Raw genomic sequence first — 15,431 nt, 5'->3', positions numbered from 1 at the left:
GCAGGCGTTTCGCCGTTCCACCTTTAGTCCAATGACTTCAATTCATAGAGCTTTACATAATTTAACTTGGAAGGCCAACACTTCAGTTGCCATTGTCATTGCCAACTCAGGCCGAAACCACTCTGAACTCTTTGTAACCATCTAGGCCCCTGCACTGCAGAGCACTGGATTGGATTGGATTACTTTGCAGAAATAGCGTTGTTGTAGCCTGGCTGCCAGCCCAACTTCTCCCCGCCCACAAAAAGATTTGGTCGGGAAGTTGGGTCTGGAGGGTCTCATATTCATCGTATTGGGAACAACTACATAAAACCAGGATCTGGCGGGCCAATGAAATTGCCAGGGCCGGCTTTATAGATGATGGACAGATGATCAACAGTAACGTAATCAACAATGTCACGAAAGAGCCCTTGGGTTGAATTTGTTTTCAACAAACAACATATTACATTGCTCTGATTGGTTGTAGGTCTATCCAATTGAGCGTAGAGGCATTTGTTTTACGAGTTCAGTTGAAACACGCCCCATAGTCACAGCCCAACGGAGAGTTTTCAGACCCATATTCTGACGAGAACTATGAGTACAACATCAGGCTAGCTTTGTTGTACACCAAGAGCTAAACGGACACTCAAGGAAGCTGTTAACTCCTCTATGGACTTTTTAAAAGCTTTTTTGAAGCATTAGCATCGGGGCGGCTGTGGCTCAGGGGGTGGAGAGGGTCGTCTGTTCAAGGGGTCATAGAATGACCCTAGCAATGGAGTACGCTGGGTTTGAAAAGTGACTACTTGCGGAGTGCTACGAAAGACATGCATCTGAAGCAAAAAGGCCACTTCCCTTGACAGCGGTCAGTTATACATAGCAACGGTCTATTATCGAAAAATAATTGACTGCAGAACGTTGGGGAGCCCCATTCAAGTCAATTCAAGTGAATGGGGCATTCTACAGCATTAAGAACAGCCGTGTAATAATTTAATTTACCCGCCACGGTCGCCGGTACCTGAAGCGAGGTTACCCGCCACAACACAAAATCACCCGCATTTGGCTGGTGGCGGGTGCTAATTTCCATCCCTGGTGCTGTTCTATGTGCTCTAATAATGCAACCCTGTAAAATATACCTTGAATAAACTAGAGGTTTTCTCCTTTTAATTGTATGCTCATGAATATTTAGATGAGCTGCGCGCTGGTTGGTAGATTTTCAACGAGCGAAGCAAAGACGCAACATGGCCAACCAGTGGGCTCGGCTGGTCTGTATGTACATTTTGGGGCGTGACAAAGGTACAGACCAGAGCCAAATAAGGTGGAGCCAAGAGTCAACGTCAACGGTCATCTGACACATAGGAAAGAGGTGTCAATGTGACTTGAGGTTTGCTGTAAGTCCATTTTACCCACCGAACTGTCATTATTCAACTATGACAAGGTAAACTCGGTTTTGACTGCTTTAATAGCAAGGTTGGCGGTTTGTTTCCCAACTCTCAGACAAAGTATCCGTGAGCAAGACGCTGAACCCAAAGTTGGTCCCGATGGGAAGGCAGCTAGCCTGACGTTGTCATACTCATAATTCTTGTCAGAATATGAGTCTGAAAACTCTCCGTTTCTCTCAGAGCAACGTAATATGTTGCTTGTTAAAAACAAATTCAACCCAAGGGCTCTTTCGTGATGTTGTTGATTACGTTACTGTTGATCATCTGTCCATCATCGTATAAAGCCCGCCCTGGCAATTTCATTGGTCCACCCAGATCCTGGGTTTATGTAGTTGTTCCCAATACGAGACCCAACTTCCCGACCAAATTTTTTTGTGGGCGGGGAGAAGTTGGGCTGGCAGCCAGGCTATAAGGCAGCGCCTTGCACGGCAGCTCTGCCGCCCTTGGTATGTGAGTGTGAATGAAAGGCAAAAAATGAGAAACGCTTTGAGTGCTGCTAAGGTAGAAAAAACGCTATAGAAATGCAGTCCATTTACCATCCATTTAAACTGAATATCCTTCAGTATAGCTTTTGTGTTTTCTATGACATGCAACAGTTTTAAGAAACACCGTGATCATTTAAATGATAATGGATTGAGGAAGCTACTGAACATCCCTAGTGTGAATTTGGCTGATATAGTGTTTAGCGCACTCTTGCCAAAAACAGTGCTTCATGGTTCATAATAAACGAGACGTTTGAAGGTTGAAAAATGTTCATTCAGGAATCTGAACGATCGGAATAATTCTTTCTTCATTTCTTCTCAGACCAATGTGTCCTATTGATTTTTCACACTGCTTACTTGGACTGCATCTTAAGCATGCCTTTTTGTGACTACACCAGAGGCCTACCTTCCCAGAAGTGTGTTGGGGTTTAAACACACACACACACACAAGCTGGCAAGGAACACAGGCAGGCAAGTACTATTGCGCTGAAGTTAAAGCTCTCCTGTGAATACGCATCCTTTGTCTCGTTCCCTTTCCATCGATTCTCCACGGGCGACGGAGAATGTAGAGACAGACATCTGCTATAGATAAGGGGCGTGCTCACAGAGTGGCCGTCTTCACACTCCTTGAGACACAGCGGCCACGATTCCCATCCTAAAGTGGCCAGAAAACGGCAGATATTTTGATTCTCCGTTTGATTGGAAAGGTTGGAGAAACTAGAATATGGAAAGGAAAGCTCTTTAATATCTCGCTCTAGGTCAGTCTTGATCTGTACAAGCGGGTGTGTTTGGGCTGTGTTAGGAAATGTTTAATTCACAGCACCTTTCCGAAAATGTAGTCCAGTTTTAAATATTTGATTTTAGAGCATGTTGCTGCTGGAATATGAAAATGAGGAATCTGTTTCATAAAACAGTGAAGAATATCCGTAATTCACACAACACTGATGATGTCACAAGCAAGAATAGTCTTGACTCCAATCCGTCACAACAGCTAAACCAAAGCCTTATCTACTAAAGTGGGGATCAAAACATATCTCCTCTGCGCTTGCCTCAAAACATCTAACCTAAAGCTAAACCACTCACCTTCAACTTTTTCAGCAAAGCCTACTTATCTCCCAAGCATTGTTTCAAACTGCCTCCCTCTGCTGATTGACAGGAACTCTGCGTACTGCTGACTACCTAACCTGTTGACCTACACACAGGAATGCGCTTGTCACCAGAACGAGTTCGAAGGAACCATGTCTGTTTGGCAACCAGGTCAGCCTGGCAAGTTTAACCTCAACAGCCCAGGAACTCACCAGATGTTTGCCTGCCTCTTCCCGCTCAATCAGGCTTTTAATAGAAACTTGTTGACCGTCGGAACCCAGGCTACAGCAAGGAGGTTTTTCTGCGTCACGGCTCCACTTGGCTTTCATCCACTGCAGCCAGTTAAGCTGTGTGCGTGCACCCTTTATTATAACCAAGCCAGAGTTAACAGATCCTTCCCCCTCCTCTGGCTTAATTGCCTCCTGGATGACGGTGCACCTTGCAGTTTAGTAGATACCGCTCATTATAATTACACTAATTAGCACTATCTCTCTACTTCATTAAGTCCATTTCCACAGGCCATGCATATTCAGTAGCGGAGCAGATCAGCGGCCCTGCTCCTCAGGGAGGGGTGGTGGGGCTCCAGTATGTACAAACTGATACAAAAAAGGCCTGCATTTTGGAAGCAATATGCTATCTGCAGTGTCCACCTTCATCCATTCCTTGCTCTATGATATAGCTACTAGTGCTTTCTACCTGAGGATCTGGGAAACACTTAAAGGCAGGGTAGGCAAGTTGAACCTAGCAATTTTAGCTTGAGTTTGAAAAGAACCAACCGCCTCTTTACGCCATCCACTTAACATTTACACCTCCCCCATACTGTGCTTATTACACTTATGTAGTAACCGCTAACACTTAATACCATTGCATAGCAATTAATATTTTCAATAATTTCTTTGCTGTACATACAATTTAGTTGAACTCAGTTCAGGTGATTTCTGTGAATGATATAAATGCACGCATGACGCAGGTGCAGAGTAGGTTGGGTGCTGGTAGCTCAACCAATAGGATCAAACGGACGTCATATTGTAAAAATATTGCCATAACTCTATAGCCTGGCTGCCAGCCAGCCCACAAAAAAATCAGGAAGTTGGGTCTGGGGTCGCTAGTTTTGGGGAAAAAGTATGTTAGGAGCTGTTCGGACCAATAAAATTGTCAGGGCGGGCTTTATACGATGATGGACAGATGATCAACCGTAACGTAATCAACCACGTCACTAAAGAGTGCTTGGGTTGAATTTGTTTTCAACAAACAACATACTACGTTGCTCTGATTGGTTGTAGGTTTCAGACTCATATTCTGACTAAAATTATGAGTATGACAACGTCAGGCTAATAACTATGATGCATATTGTTAAATGTTTGTATTGCAATATATTGTTCCACGATAAAATGTTACACCCCTAATTAATATGTATCCTACCTACTGTTTTCACTATAGGAAGGCTATTTGTATTTAGTTACATGGTACATCTATTTCAAATATACCATATAACGTATAACAATGAGGATAAGTACACAACATGGCAGGCTTTCAAAGGAAAGCTGTGATCTTTTACCAGCTCAACATGTTTTACAGCTTCTCATCAATCTAGATGCCTTAGTATTGATAGTGATCGACACAATCAATTAAAGCAATTATACTTAGTCTCACCCTAATTCAATACTAGTTTAAAGGCTTTCGGGAAGGTAATGAAAGGAGAAGGTAGTTTTGATAGTGCCTGGTCAATGAAGGGGTAATAGGATACTACCTGATTCAGGTACAAGTTAATGTTGTAATTATGTAGACTATGCTGTTTGCCTAATGTTGTTGGATATGTGTACACACAGACCTTCTGAGCTGATAACTTTGATCAACAAAATTACTGAATGGCCCAGATCAGTTTATTTTGAATTGTTGTCTTAGATATTTCTAATAAAAGTACATCATCAGTTGTCTGGGTCCAATGTCATATTCTGACAAAAAACAGTGTTGTAAAAAAATGTATGCAAAAGTTTACACTACTTGAACTACGTACTAGTTATGTTTGACATTTGAGATCATTATGTATTGGTTTTATTTAGCAAACTGCAACTAGGCCCATTTAGTGTTTGCCTTGAGTTTCCTTTGAATATCTCTTCATAATCTGTTGGTAAATTCCTTGGCTTGTAGACTAGATCTATGTGGATCTATAGGCTAGTTCCTTAACTTTTTAACAGTGACTGTTGAGTTATTGGTCTCATTGGACAAATGATGCTATCTGAGTTTTGGTACCTTCCGGTATACGGTTCGATGTTGAGCTTGAACTGTGTGGTGTAGTGCTGCAGTATTGATCAGCTACAGTCAATAGGGTTTGTAAGGGCATTCCAGAGAGCATCCTGACATTTATCTATTGGCCTGCATTTTTTACACTCTCACACACACACACATACACACACTCACACTGGTTAAACACCGTCTGGAAGATGATAAGTACAAGTACTCCACAGGCAGCCAGTTCACCATTGCATTGGCCCATGACACGTGTTAGAGTACTTGAGGTTATATGTCATTTCTTCATTTGCTGTGTGACCATAGAGACGAGTGAGGGAAGTGTGGGAGAGTCACAGATCAGTCTGTGGTTACATGAAGGGGAGAATGCATTATAGGATGAGGACACCAGAGCAGCACTCTCCTCTGCCTCAGCCTTTTGTCTTTCAGGCCAGTGCTATCATCCACACAGCCATGGGACAGAGCTTATATTCTAGTCTCCCTCCATTTCTCGTTCTGCTCTCTATCGCTCTCCTTTTCTCCCAGCATGTGGCTTGACAAGTGTAGCGCCAAATAGAACTGAGCTCTCTCTTATCTGGGACACAATGGAGATGAATTCTGAACTCTGATGTTCCCTCGTTCCATTAGAGTTTTTATCCTTCCAGTAGAATCCCTGGCATTTTAAATAAAGCTTGCATTAACATCAACTACCATGAATACATATAGTATAAACATTGTAGGAAATGTTATAAGTAAATGTTTGGAGGTGTAAGGGGTAAGTGGATAATATATCCAATATTATTATAAAGGGACAGAAGATTGTGTCACCAAAACAAGATGAATGTTGACATCCACTTACCCCTGGATAGCCCAACCTTAACTACCCTGTACACCTAGTTTTACTTGTGCGATATCTTGTACCGCTCAACTGTAATGACGTGTAGGCTAGCTACATAGCAGTTCGCAACTGCAATGTTGTTAGGTATGGCTGATAGTTAATGAACATCTCCCGTTTATCATTAATGGAAAGTGTTGGTGAATCCCTTTAATCCAGTAGAATAATTTGATTCCAGAAGAATCCTTTTATTCCAGTAGTCTTATCGTTCCAGTAGAATCCTTTTATTCCGGAAGAATCCCTCTCTTTTCTGTAGAATCCTTCTCATTTCATTAGAATCCTCTCAACCGGCACTTTATCACTTTACCTCCTGGAGAGATATGACTATTATGGGCAGGGATGTGCGTGGCGAGGGGTGGGGGAAGGGGATGATGATGTATTGTAGTGTTGGCCTGACAGGCGCTTTGACAGAGAAAAACATTTTCTGGAAATCTTGGTGCTCATGCGATATCGCAGGCTGCAATGTTGCCCATGGGGAAGACACATTTTCAGATCCACAAACATGCTCAGAGTAGTCTACGTTTAAAGTAACTTGGTCTTTTATCACGCTGTTGTGAGGGACAGTGTTTACATTACTCAAATAACCATAGTGGTCTTCATAAAAACACAGTTGACAGGTGTTTAGCTTTTTATTTGATCGACATTCAAAAACACAAAATTATTTATAAGTTGTGCAGGTTTGCGATTATTAATGCAGGTTGCATCGTGATACAATATCAGCCAGACTAATATTAGACAGATGCTGGTGACATTTAAACAGTAGCTTTGGTGATTTTTTATGGAACCTTGATTGAAAACTCAAAATACAGCTAATCAGTTTGAAACGTGGGAGTTGAGTCATCCACCACAATGTTGGGTGGAAGCAAACCATTTCTCTATAGAGTTAAAACTGTGGTGGTGCATCTTTGAGATTCTCATCCCGCTTGCACCCAGGCTCATAAAATATGGAAGCCATTATTTTCTCTCCTCACTTCCTCACCAGCAAAGCAAAAGAGCTTTACATTTTTTAAGCTATTCGAGTGTTGGTATTATTAATCATTGAGTGGATTTGTGCAGAGAAACCAGTGTCCGGTCAGGAAGACAGGCCAGAGCCCAATACCTGAACAGAAAGAGCACAATTATCCTGTCATGTTTCATGAATGGAAGATAAATGAAGGAAAAACGAAGTAGCCTTTTGACTGAGTGCCTTTTGCTCACAAAACAGCCCCCTTACCCCTGCCTTAATCATTTAGTTTCCTAGACAATGCTGTGTTGAATAGCTTCTGCATTTTGGATTTGAATCTGCTCTGGTGTCAGGACCTTGAGTGGAGTCTGTGATTTCAGCTAGACTTTTCTCCATGTCTCTTAGCTGACCAGCTCCTAACCCTCCCTGTGTCCTAGCTGACTAGCATCTCCTACCCTCTCTATCTCCTAGCTGACCAGCAACTCCTACCCTCCTTGTCTCCTAGCTGACCAGTATCTCCTATCATACCTATCTAATAGCTGACTAGCATCATCTATCTTCTTTGTCTCCCAGCTGACCAGTATCTCCCATCCTCCCTGTCTCCTAGGTGATCTACGCTCTTAACACCAAGAACGACGAGCACGAGGCTGCCATTGCCACGCTGAAGGAGGCCCACGAGGAGGAGGTGCAGCAGATTTTGACGGAGACCCGCGAGAAGATCCTCCAGTACAAGGGTAAGATCAGCGACGAGATTGACCTGAAGCGCCGCATCCAGTCCCTAGAGGAGTCCATGGAGCAGCACGATCGCATGAAGCGCCAGGCACTGGCTGAGTTTGAGAGCTACCGGCAGCGTGTGGAGGACATGCAGCTTTGCACAGAGGCCCAGCACACGCAGCGCGTGGTCACCATGTCCCGGGAGGTGGAGGAGATGAGGAGGTCTTTCGAGGAGAAGCTGAGGACGTTCGGCCAGGCGCAGACCCAGTTCGAGCAGGAGAAGAAGACTGCGCTGGAGGAACTGAAGTCGGCTCATCGCCAGGAAGTGCAGGACATCCTGCGCTCACACCAGAGTCAGAACGCCAACTACAGCAAAGACCAGGAGAAACTGGGCCAGCTGCACAAGGCCGAGGTAACTAACAAGACTTGTTAGCTGTAACTATTATAAGCTGCTGTAACTGTTGCATAACAACTAGAATTGCTAGATGGAAATGTTAGCATAACTAATCAGACTCGCCAGCTGGAACTGTTAGCACAGCTAGCAAGACTGGCTAGCTGGAGCTGTTAGCGTAACTAACTAGACAAGCTAGCTGGTACAAGGTAGAGGTAGTCCAATGACCAACTAGATAAACCAAAGCCGCTATGCAAGGATGTGGCTGGTAAGGTATCCTTGGTTGCAGGTGGAGTCTCTGACGGAGCGGGTGGAGGAGCTGAAGCAGGATAAGAAGCGTCTGGTGGAGGAGTACGAGGCCAAGCTCAGCAAGGTGGGGCCACACCTCCACACAACCAGGGCTTTCCAATTTTATTGTAAGTCCTTCAAATGTTAAACCACCCCGATGTTAAAACCCCGAACAGGCTCAGGCGTTCTACGAGCGCGAGCTGGAGGCCATGAAGAGAACCCAGCAGCTGACCTCCGACAACCTGCTGGCGTGGAAGAAGACCGAGGCCGAGTTGCGGCGGGAGTTCCAGACGCAGGAGGCGTCGCTGCAGAAGACCCTGAGCAAGCTGAGGGCCGAGCTGCAGCGCGTGCAGGAGGAGTCGAGGGACAACAGGGAGAAGGCTCAGAAGCTGCAGGTCTCCCTCGCCACAGCCGAGAACAACGTCAAGGTACGGGCAGAGACCGAGCACTTCCTGTAGCGCAGAGGGATTTGAATTCCTATCCAAAAATGTGAGTCAGATGGCTGAGCGGTGAGGGAGTCGAGCTAGTAATCAGAAGGTTGCTGCATCGATTCCCGATTGTTTCCTTGGGCAAGGCGCTTCCCCCTACTTGCCTCGGGGGGAATGTCCCTGTACTTACTGTAAGTCGCTCTGGATAAGAGCGTCTGCTAAATGACTAAATGTAAAATGCATCTCTTCTTCCTCCACCATCTTTTTTCCTCCCTCATCACCACTTCCATTCTCTTTGCTTTTGAAACAAGGACATGAAAGAGCAGGAGAATTAAGTGAGCATTAGCCACATTGACTTTGAAGGCTTTGAAATTCATTCACACTTCTCTAATCTGAAGTCCTGGTTATGTTGGTCAGGCAAGCAGTGGCTGATTTTGCATCCTTTGATATGTCAACCTTACAATGCATAATTCATAGTTTTAGGAACAAGTAGTTTAGAATATTCAGTATTGAAAGCGTTCAGAATAACTTGTTCTTCAGGCCACATGAATGTTCAGACTAATGGAGGAACTGTGACAGGTTTTATCACCCTTGCTGTCGATGCCTGCTGGATTTAAGCAACTATCACTGTGGATTTAGATCAGATTAGATCAGTTTGAATATTGACTAGACTATTGACTATCTAAAACATATCACTATTGCAACTTTGACATGTTGTAACTCTTTTTAAGAATGGTTACAACTCTTAAGTAGTTGTGACAAGTTGCTACATTCTACACGGTTTGGGGCATTTGTCATTATGTGAATAGGCATTGCTTTAAGGTCAATGGGTCCTGAGGATTTATACAATGTCAGTTATTCCCATATTGTGTAATCTAATGCCTGGAACCTTAGCAAATATTAAAACATTGTGTATCTTATAATAAAGTATATTCGGTTTAGATCAGCATTACCAGTGTAAATATTTACATCAGATTCGCACTCTTTTCCCAAGGGACATGTTTTGCTAAATGGGCATCTCTTCATAAGGAAGAAAGATTAGATTACAGATTCCAGTGTCAGCTGCCAATGAAATGAAATAGTTTTTTCTGGCTAACGACTCTCTGTCTGTCTCTTTCTTTCTCTCTGTCTTTCTGTCATTCTTTCTGTCTTTCAATCTCCCTCTCTCTCCTATTCTCTCTGCGTGTGTGGGCCTACCTCCAGGATCTCACCAAACAGCTGGATGAGGTGACCCAGGATTCGGAGATAGTGGAGATTCGTCAGAAGGAGTCTGAGTGCGAGCTGGAGGCGGCCAGAGACCGAGTACAGCAGCAGGCCACGGAGATCCTCCTCAAAGCCAGTAAAGACTTTCTCTCTCCTCCTCTCCTGTCTCCTCCAACCTTCTCCCGGCTATATTTGTCCCCTAATATATTCATCCCCTCATTCTCCATTTGCAACTCGTGCAAAATGTACACTTGAATACTTGCTCCTGCTCCGCGTAGCAGTTTCCAATCTGTCTAACCTAAATCCCCTGTTGTGGTTTAAAATGTTAATTCCTAATTGAATGAATCCTAATCCTATGTGATCTGTATAAACAGTACAAATAAATAACATATACAACTTAAAAACCTTTATAAAGCCAACAGTATACAACACATGCTTGTGGCTCCTACTAATGTGTGGTGTGTGTGATGTGTGTGATGTGTGTGGTGTGTGTGTGTGTGTGGTGTGTGTGTGTGTGCCCAGGCCACATTGGCAGCCTGCAGGCGACGCAGATGACCCAGGAAGCGGCTATCCGAGACCTGGAGTCGGAGAGGAGCCGCCTGAAAGACAAAGTGCTGCGTCTGGAGGAGGAGAGAGGAGCCCTGCAGACCAAGAACCAGGTCCTGGATGAGAGGCAGAGGCAGCAGACCCTCTCCCTGGAGAAGGTGAGCTCTGCCTGGGGTTGAAGAGAGAGCTAGCAGGTGCTGAGGTGATGGCCTGGATTCGAGGCAATCCTTTTTTTTCTGTTCCTCCTAATGTCCCCTGGTCTATCCAGTTGTGGTTTCTGTCTTGCCTCAGCAGATCGTTATGTGAAACGGAAATTCATCCTTCAGCAAATGTCACAATATTAATTTAAGAGCAGCACACTGTGGGCTGAATATTGCTCTTGGTAAATGTCATGGAAAGTCTGTTCCCTCTGCATTTACATGAAAGTGACATGCTCGAGTAGCTAAAGCCATCTCTTTCCCTCTCTCATTCTCTCTCACTCTCCCATTCTCTCTCTCTCTCTCTCTCTCTCTCTCTCTCTCTCTCTCTCTCTCTCTCTCTCTCTCTCTCTTATTCTCTCTTCGATTTCCCTTTTTTCAAACCCTGGCCTTGAGTTACAAGTTGCCATGACAACTGTGGACTGTTGCGCTGCGCACTGATCCGCTGTGCTGGGAGCGTTTAGCCTCCCTGCCTGTCTGATCAAGCAGACGTCTGTGTCTCGGCTGGTTGAGTGTGAGCGTCAGTGTGTCAGAGGAGATTGAAACCATGTTCTGGCTGTCGCCGTCTTCCCTCCTGTCTACAAATAGAAGCGCATACAAAAGCATGTGTGTGTCTGGTGGAGTGTGACAAGCCTGTTGCAAGTCAAGCCTCGGAAAAGCTGAGCAGCTGTTCCTCTTGTTTTTTTGGAAGTTGTGTTTGTATTCATTCATTTACAGTTCCTATAATGAAGATTGCGTTTGTGTGTGTGTGTGTGTGTGTGTGTGTAATTGTGTGGGTATTACAGTTCCTGCTTCTGTGTGTGTGTACTCAAGTTCCAAGTGTGTGTGTGTGTGTGGGCGCCTAAGTTCCAAGATTGTGTGTGTGTGTGTAAGTGTGTGGGCACCTAAGTTCCAAATTTGTGTGTGTGTGTGTGTGTGTGTGTGTCAGTGTCTGGGTACCAAAGTTCCCTGTGTGTGCGTTCCCTCCAGACCGTGCGGGAGGAGAAGCAGATATATGAGAAGGAGATGATGAACTTGCGCTCCAAGTATGAGGAGGACGCCGCCCACTTCAAGGAGAGTCAGACACGAGCGCTGGAGGAACTGTCTAAGAAACACAGGCTGACCCTGGAGAACACCCACACTGCTGCAGAGAAAGACAAAAGCAGGCTACTGGCTGTGAGTACACATACACACACATACACACACACGCGCACAACTTGATTTTGGTTGAGAGCACGCTCTCAAACACACCGGCACACCGGCACACACAAACCGTTTACCTAGAGCATTACGAGCATTGCAAGAGTTCAATTATTGAACAGAATAGTTTTAGTTTTAACATTAAAACAGTTTGGGGTGTTTAGTCCCGGTCTCCTGTCCTCTGTGGGGGTTCCTTTACCCGGAATGTTCTGCTCTAGCGCTGCAGGTGGGAAGGTTTTCTGTTGGGCTTTGTCTCCCACGCCTCATTTGAACACTACTGAGGAAACTCATGTCCTTGACAAAATGCACACACACACACACACACACACACAGTCGCTCCTCAGCCCCAACACGTGTTTACCTCCTTAGCCTGACTTAATGGACCCATATAAAGTATGTCAGGCTGTGGCCATGTCCTCTAGGGACCCCAACCCCCCCTCTCCCCCCTCCCCAAGGCACGAGCATTTCTCGGTGCAAACCTCCCTTTCAAACCTTCCTTAATGAACGGAGCCCGGAGTCATCTGCCTCTGTGACAGACAGAGGATTGTCTGTTTTGATATCCCGACCGATGACATACGGTATTAAACGATGCGTGATTGAACGCCGCCAGAATGCAATCTGTCACCTCGCCTCGTCTCGCCCCGTCTCTCCTCCCTCGCTCGACAAGCCGACAAAAGCCGCCTCCCCCATACTCCTGCTTCTCCTCCACCACAGCAGCTTCAGTCATGGCTTCTGGGGAGAAGGAAAGGCCCCACGGTTTAGCCGGGACCGGAGGCTGGGATTGGTGGAACAATCAGCCAAAGTGTGACACTCAGGCCGTGATGTGGGCTGTGGGCTCTGATAGATGACTCACAGGGGGGGGGGAGGGGGGGGAGGGAGAGAGAGAGAAAGGGAGAGAGGGAGAGGGAGAGGGAGGGGGAGGGGGGGAGGGAGAGAGAGAGAGAAAGGGAGAGAGGGAGAGAGGGAGAGAGAGAGAGACGAGGTGAGGGCATGGGTTTTGTACCTGAGCTGTCCGGGAGTCACCCCCGACCTTCACCCCCCACACCCCTTACACAGTCAAATTATTCTCTGAAGAAAACGAGAGAGAAACTGAAGATGGACAGATTATAAAAATAATTAAGTGTCAGAGGCCGAGAACAGGTGGGGGGGGGAAGGTAGTTAGGTGGAGGGGTGGAGGGGGTAGGTAGATGAGGTAGAGAGGTAGAGGGGAAAGGAGAGCGGTGGAGATGGCCAAAAAATGCGACAAGGAAAAAGAAGGAGAGGAGAAGCGAGGGAAGCGAGGGAGCCGGTGAAAGGCGGAGGTAGGGAAAGGAGGGGGATCATTGAAGGCGAGGGATGGAGGAGGGAGGTAGAAGAATGATGCAGGGAGTCGGGGAGGGAAGGGAAGGGAAGGAGCGGAGGTAATGAAGGCGAGGCATGGACGTCGGAGGTAGCGAGAGAGAGAGAGCGAGCGATGAGTCACCGAGTCGTAAAGAGCAGCTTGGAGAGGTGGCTGCCTCTGACAACCTATTTTAGGCCGCCGCCCCCCCCAGGCTCTTCCTCCACTCCTGGCTCATCTCTCACAGAACGGGAGGAGCAGAGGAGGAGGGACGGAGCCAAGACGAATGTCCTGTCATCCGCTCCCCGGGACTCTGTGTGACTCATTGATCACTCACTCATTGGCACAATAGGAGGTGTGGCCCAGGAGCAACATCTAGGTCACCAGACCAGGAAGTGAATGATGTCCAGCCAATCGGTTCACCTCAGGTAGAGAACACTGAGGGTATCTCACAGCCAGGCTGTGAACCAAACAGTCCCCTCTTCTGGGGGCGGTGACCGGAAATCATCAGTCACACTAACCACAAGCATCATTGAGCGTGGCCTACAGAGGAGATGAGGCATCGGAAAAGCTTTTGTTTTCGCACAACGGTTGCGTTGCGGTGCCGCTCTGCTCCACCGCTCTGCTCCACCGCTTCCGGACACTTCTCGAGCGCGGTTCGCGGGATACCGCCAGGCAGCCAGCATGGCCTGGAGCTCCACAAGGCTGTTTCAGAGGCCAAGTCTGCATGTGGCACCATGAAGCAGATGGCCCCTCTACAGGTGTCTGAGGCCCAGGGGCGGACTGGCCTGTTTACCTTCTCAAGCACCAACTGGCAGACCTTGTGGGAGGTCAACACTGAGCCATAGAGATAGATATGCCAGCGCTCACATACCTACAGGCACGAAGAAGCCTCCTTGCGCACACACACACACACACACACACAGTGACTACTTCTGTTGAGTTGGCAACGGGGGCTTATGGGGCCACGGCTGAGGGTGGCTCAGAGCCATCGGGCACTTCAAAGATGGCATCGTTGAGCGCTACCCCAGGCGCGTCACAGGTGACTTGTGTCAACAGAAGTGCAGGCTCGGAAGTGAGCTGTCTTTTGATGGGCCGAGCCTTTGTGACAGGAGGCAGTTTGGGTCCAGCCTTTTTGACCAGTTGCTGTGGCCAGGGGGTTTGTGTGTGTGTGCGCCGGGGTGTGTTAAGTGTCGCTAGGCTGAGTATCGCAAGGTTTGGACAGCAATGTCCTCTCGCAAGGCAGGACTTCAGATTTCATGTGTCTGGCGGGAATCTCCACACAAGAAATGGAACTCTTTGCCTTTATCAACAAAACTCACTAATTTAACTAGCAGGCTAACGGTACCTCACCAGCTCTTTTTTTTTTTTTTACAAAATAAGTATAAAACTAAATATGACAATTCAGGAACCAGCGTTTATGTATCCTGTCATATAATACAAATGGGATGTTTTCATCCCTCCAGTAGAACATGCAGATTTTCTTTTGCTATTGATGCAGTACTGTTCTGATGCTAGCTGGAGGACAGTGTTTCATGGAAATTTCCAAGAGCGTGTCAATTGAGGGGAGGGGAACTTTGGACTTTCTTTAGACGATGCTTTGAAGTATGTTAGACGCAAGGACACACACACACACCGGCTGTACACAGAAACACACACACACTCCCACGTCTCTGCACACCCGTAACTTGGTTGGAAACACGGGCGGAATATGGGAGTTGAATTGCAGATCCTCCACTCTACTACTGTTGCCATTCTAAAACATGGATGAGGGAGATATTTGCATATGCGCGCGGAGACGCATAGAAATGAGATTGCTCCGTAAGTGGTGCAGCCTTCCCAGCCACACAGCCAGCACACCAGCAGAGCAGACCACTGTGAGCAAGGCCAAGCCATGAATCATTTACTGGCACTTACTTAGCTGACAAGTCCGCTGCTCAGACTGTATATTGCTGCCACTGAGATAGCGCTTTCAAGCCTCGTGGCCTTTGCATATTCTATGGTATATATTCTTTTCATTTTTAGCCCTTAGAAAGCAATGGGGTTCGTTTGGAAGGAATGTAAAAGTTCCGAATGCAGCCTTCTGCCACTCACCCAAGGGGACACGCTTTTGGGTT

General features: G+C 46.4%; 1 protein-coding gene across 14 annotated transcripts in view; it reads left to right on the top strand.

Annotated features, from left to right (window-relative positions):
- Positions 1–15,431, top strand: part of fam184ab (family with sequence similarity 184 member Ab) — a 44,505-nt gene that overhangs the window by 7,663 nt on the left and 21,411 nt on the right. For all 14 annotated transcript variants that reach the window (XM_084700041.1, XM_084700042.1, XM_084700030.1 and 11 more), the window contains 6 exons: positions 7,658–8,176; positions 8,445–8,528; positions 8,620–8,871; positions 10,075–10,210; positions 10,597–10,778; positions 11,787–11,972. In XM_084700041.1, coding sequence (XP_084556167.1) covers positions 7,658–8,176; positions 8,445–8,528; positions 8,620–8,871; positions 10,075–10,210; positions 10,597–10,778; positions 11,787–11,972 — 1,359 coding nt within the window. The remainder of the gene's footprint in view (positions 1–7,657; positions 8,177–8,444; positions 8,529–8,619; positions 8,872–10,074; positions 10,211–10,596; positions 10,779–11,786; positions 11,973–15,431) is intronic.

The sequence above is a fragment of the Hypomesus nipponensis genome, chromosome 6 (genome assembly GCF_054491055.1).
Source record: "Hypomesus nipponensis isolate SF chromosome 6, ASM5449105v1, whole genome shotgun sequence".
Taxonomy (NCBI): Eukaryota; Metazoa; Chordata; class Actinopteri; order Osmeriformes; family Osmeridae; genus Hypomesus; species Hypomesus nipponensis.
Note: the sequence above shows the minus strand (reverse complement) of the source record. Positions and strands in the feature narration are given on the sequence as shown.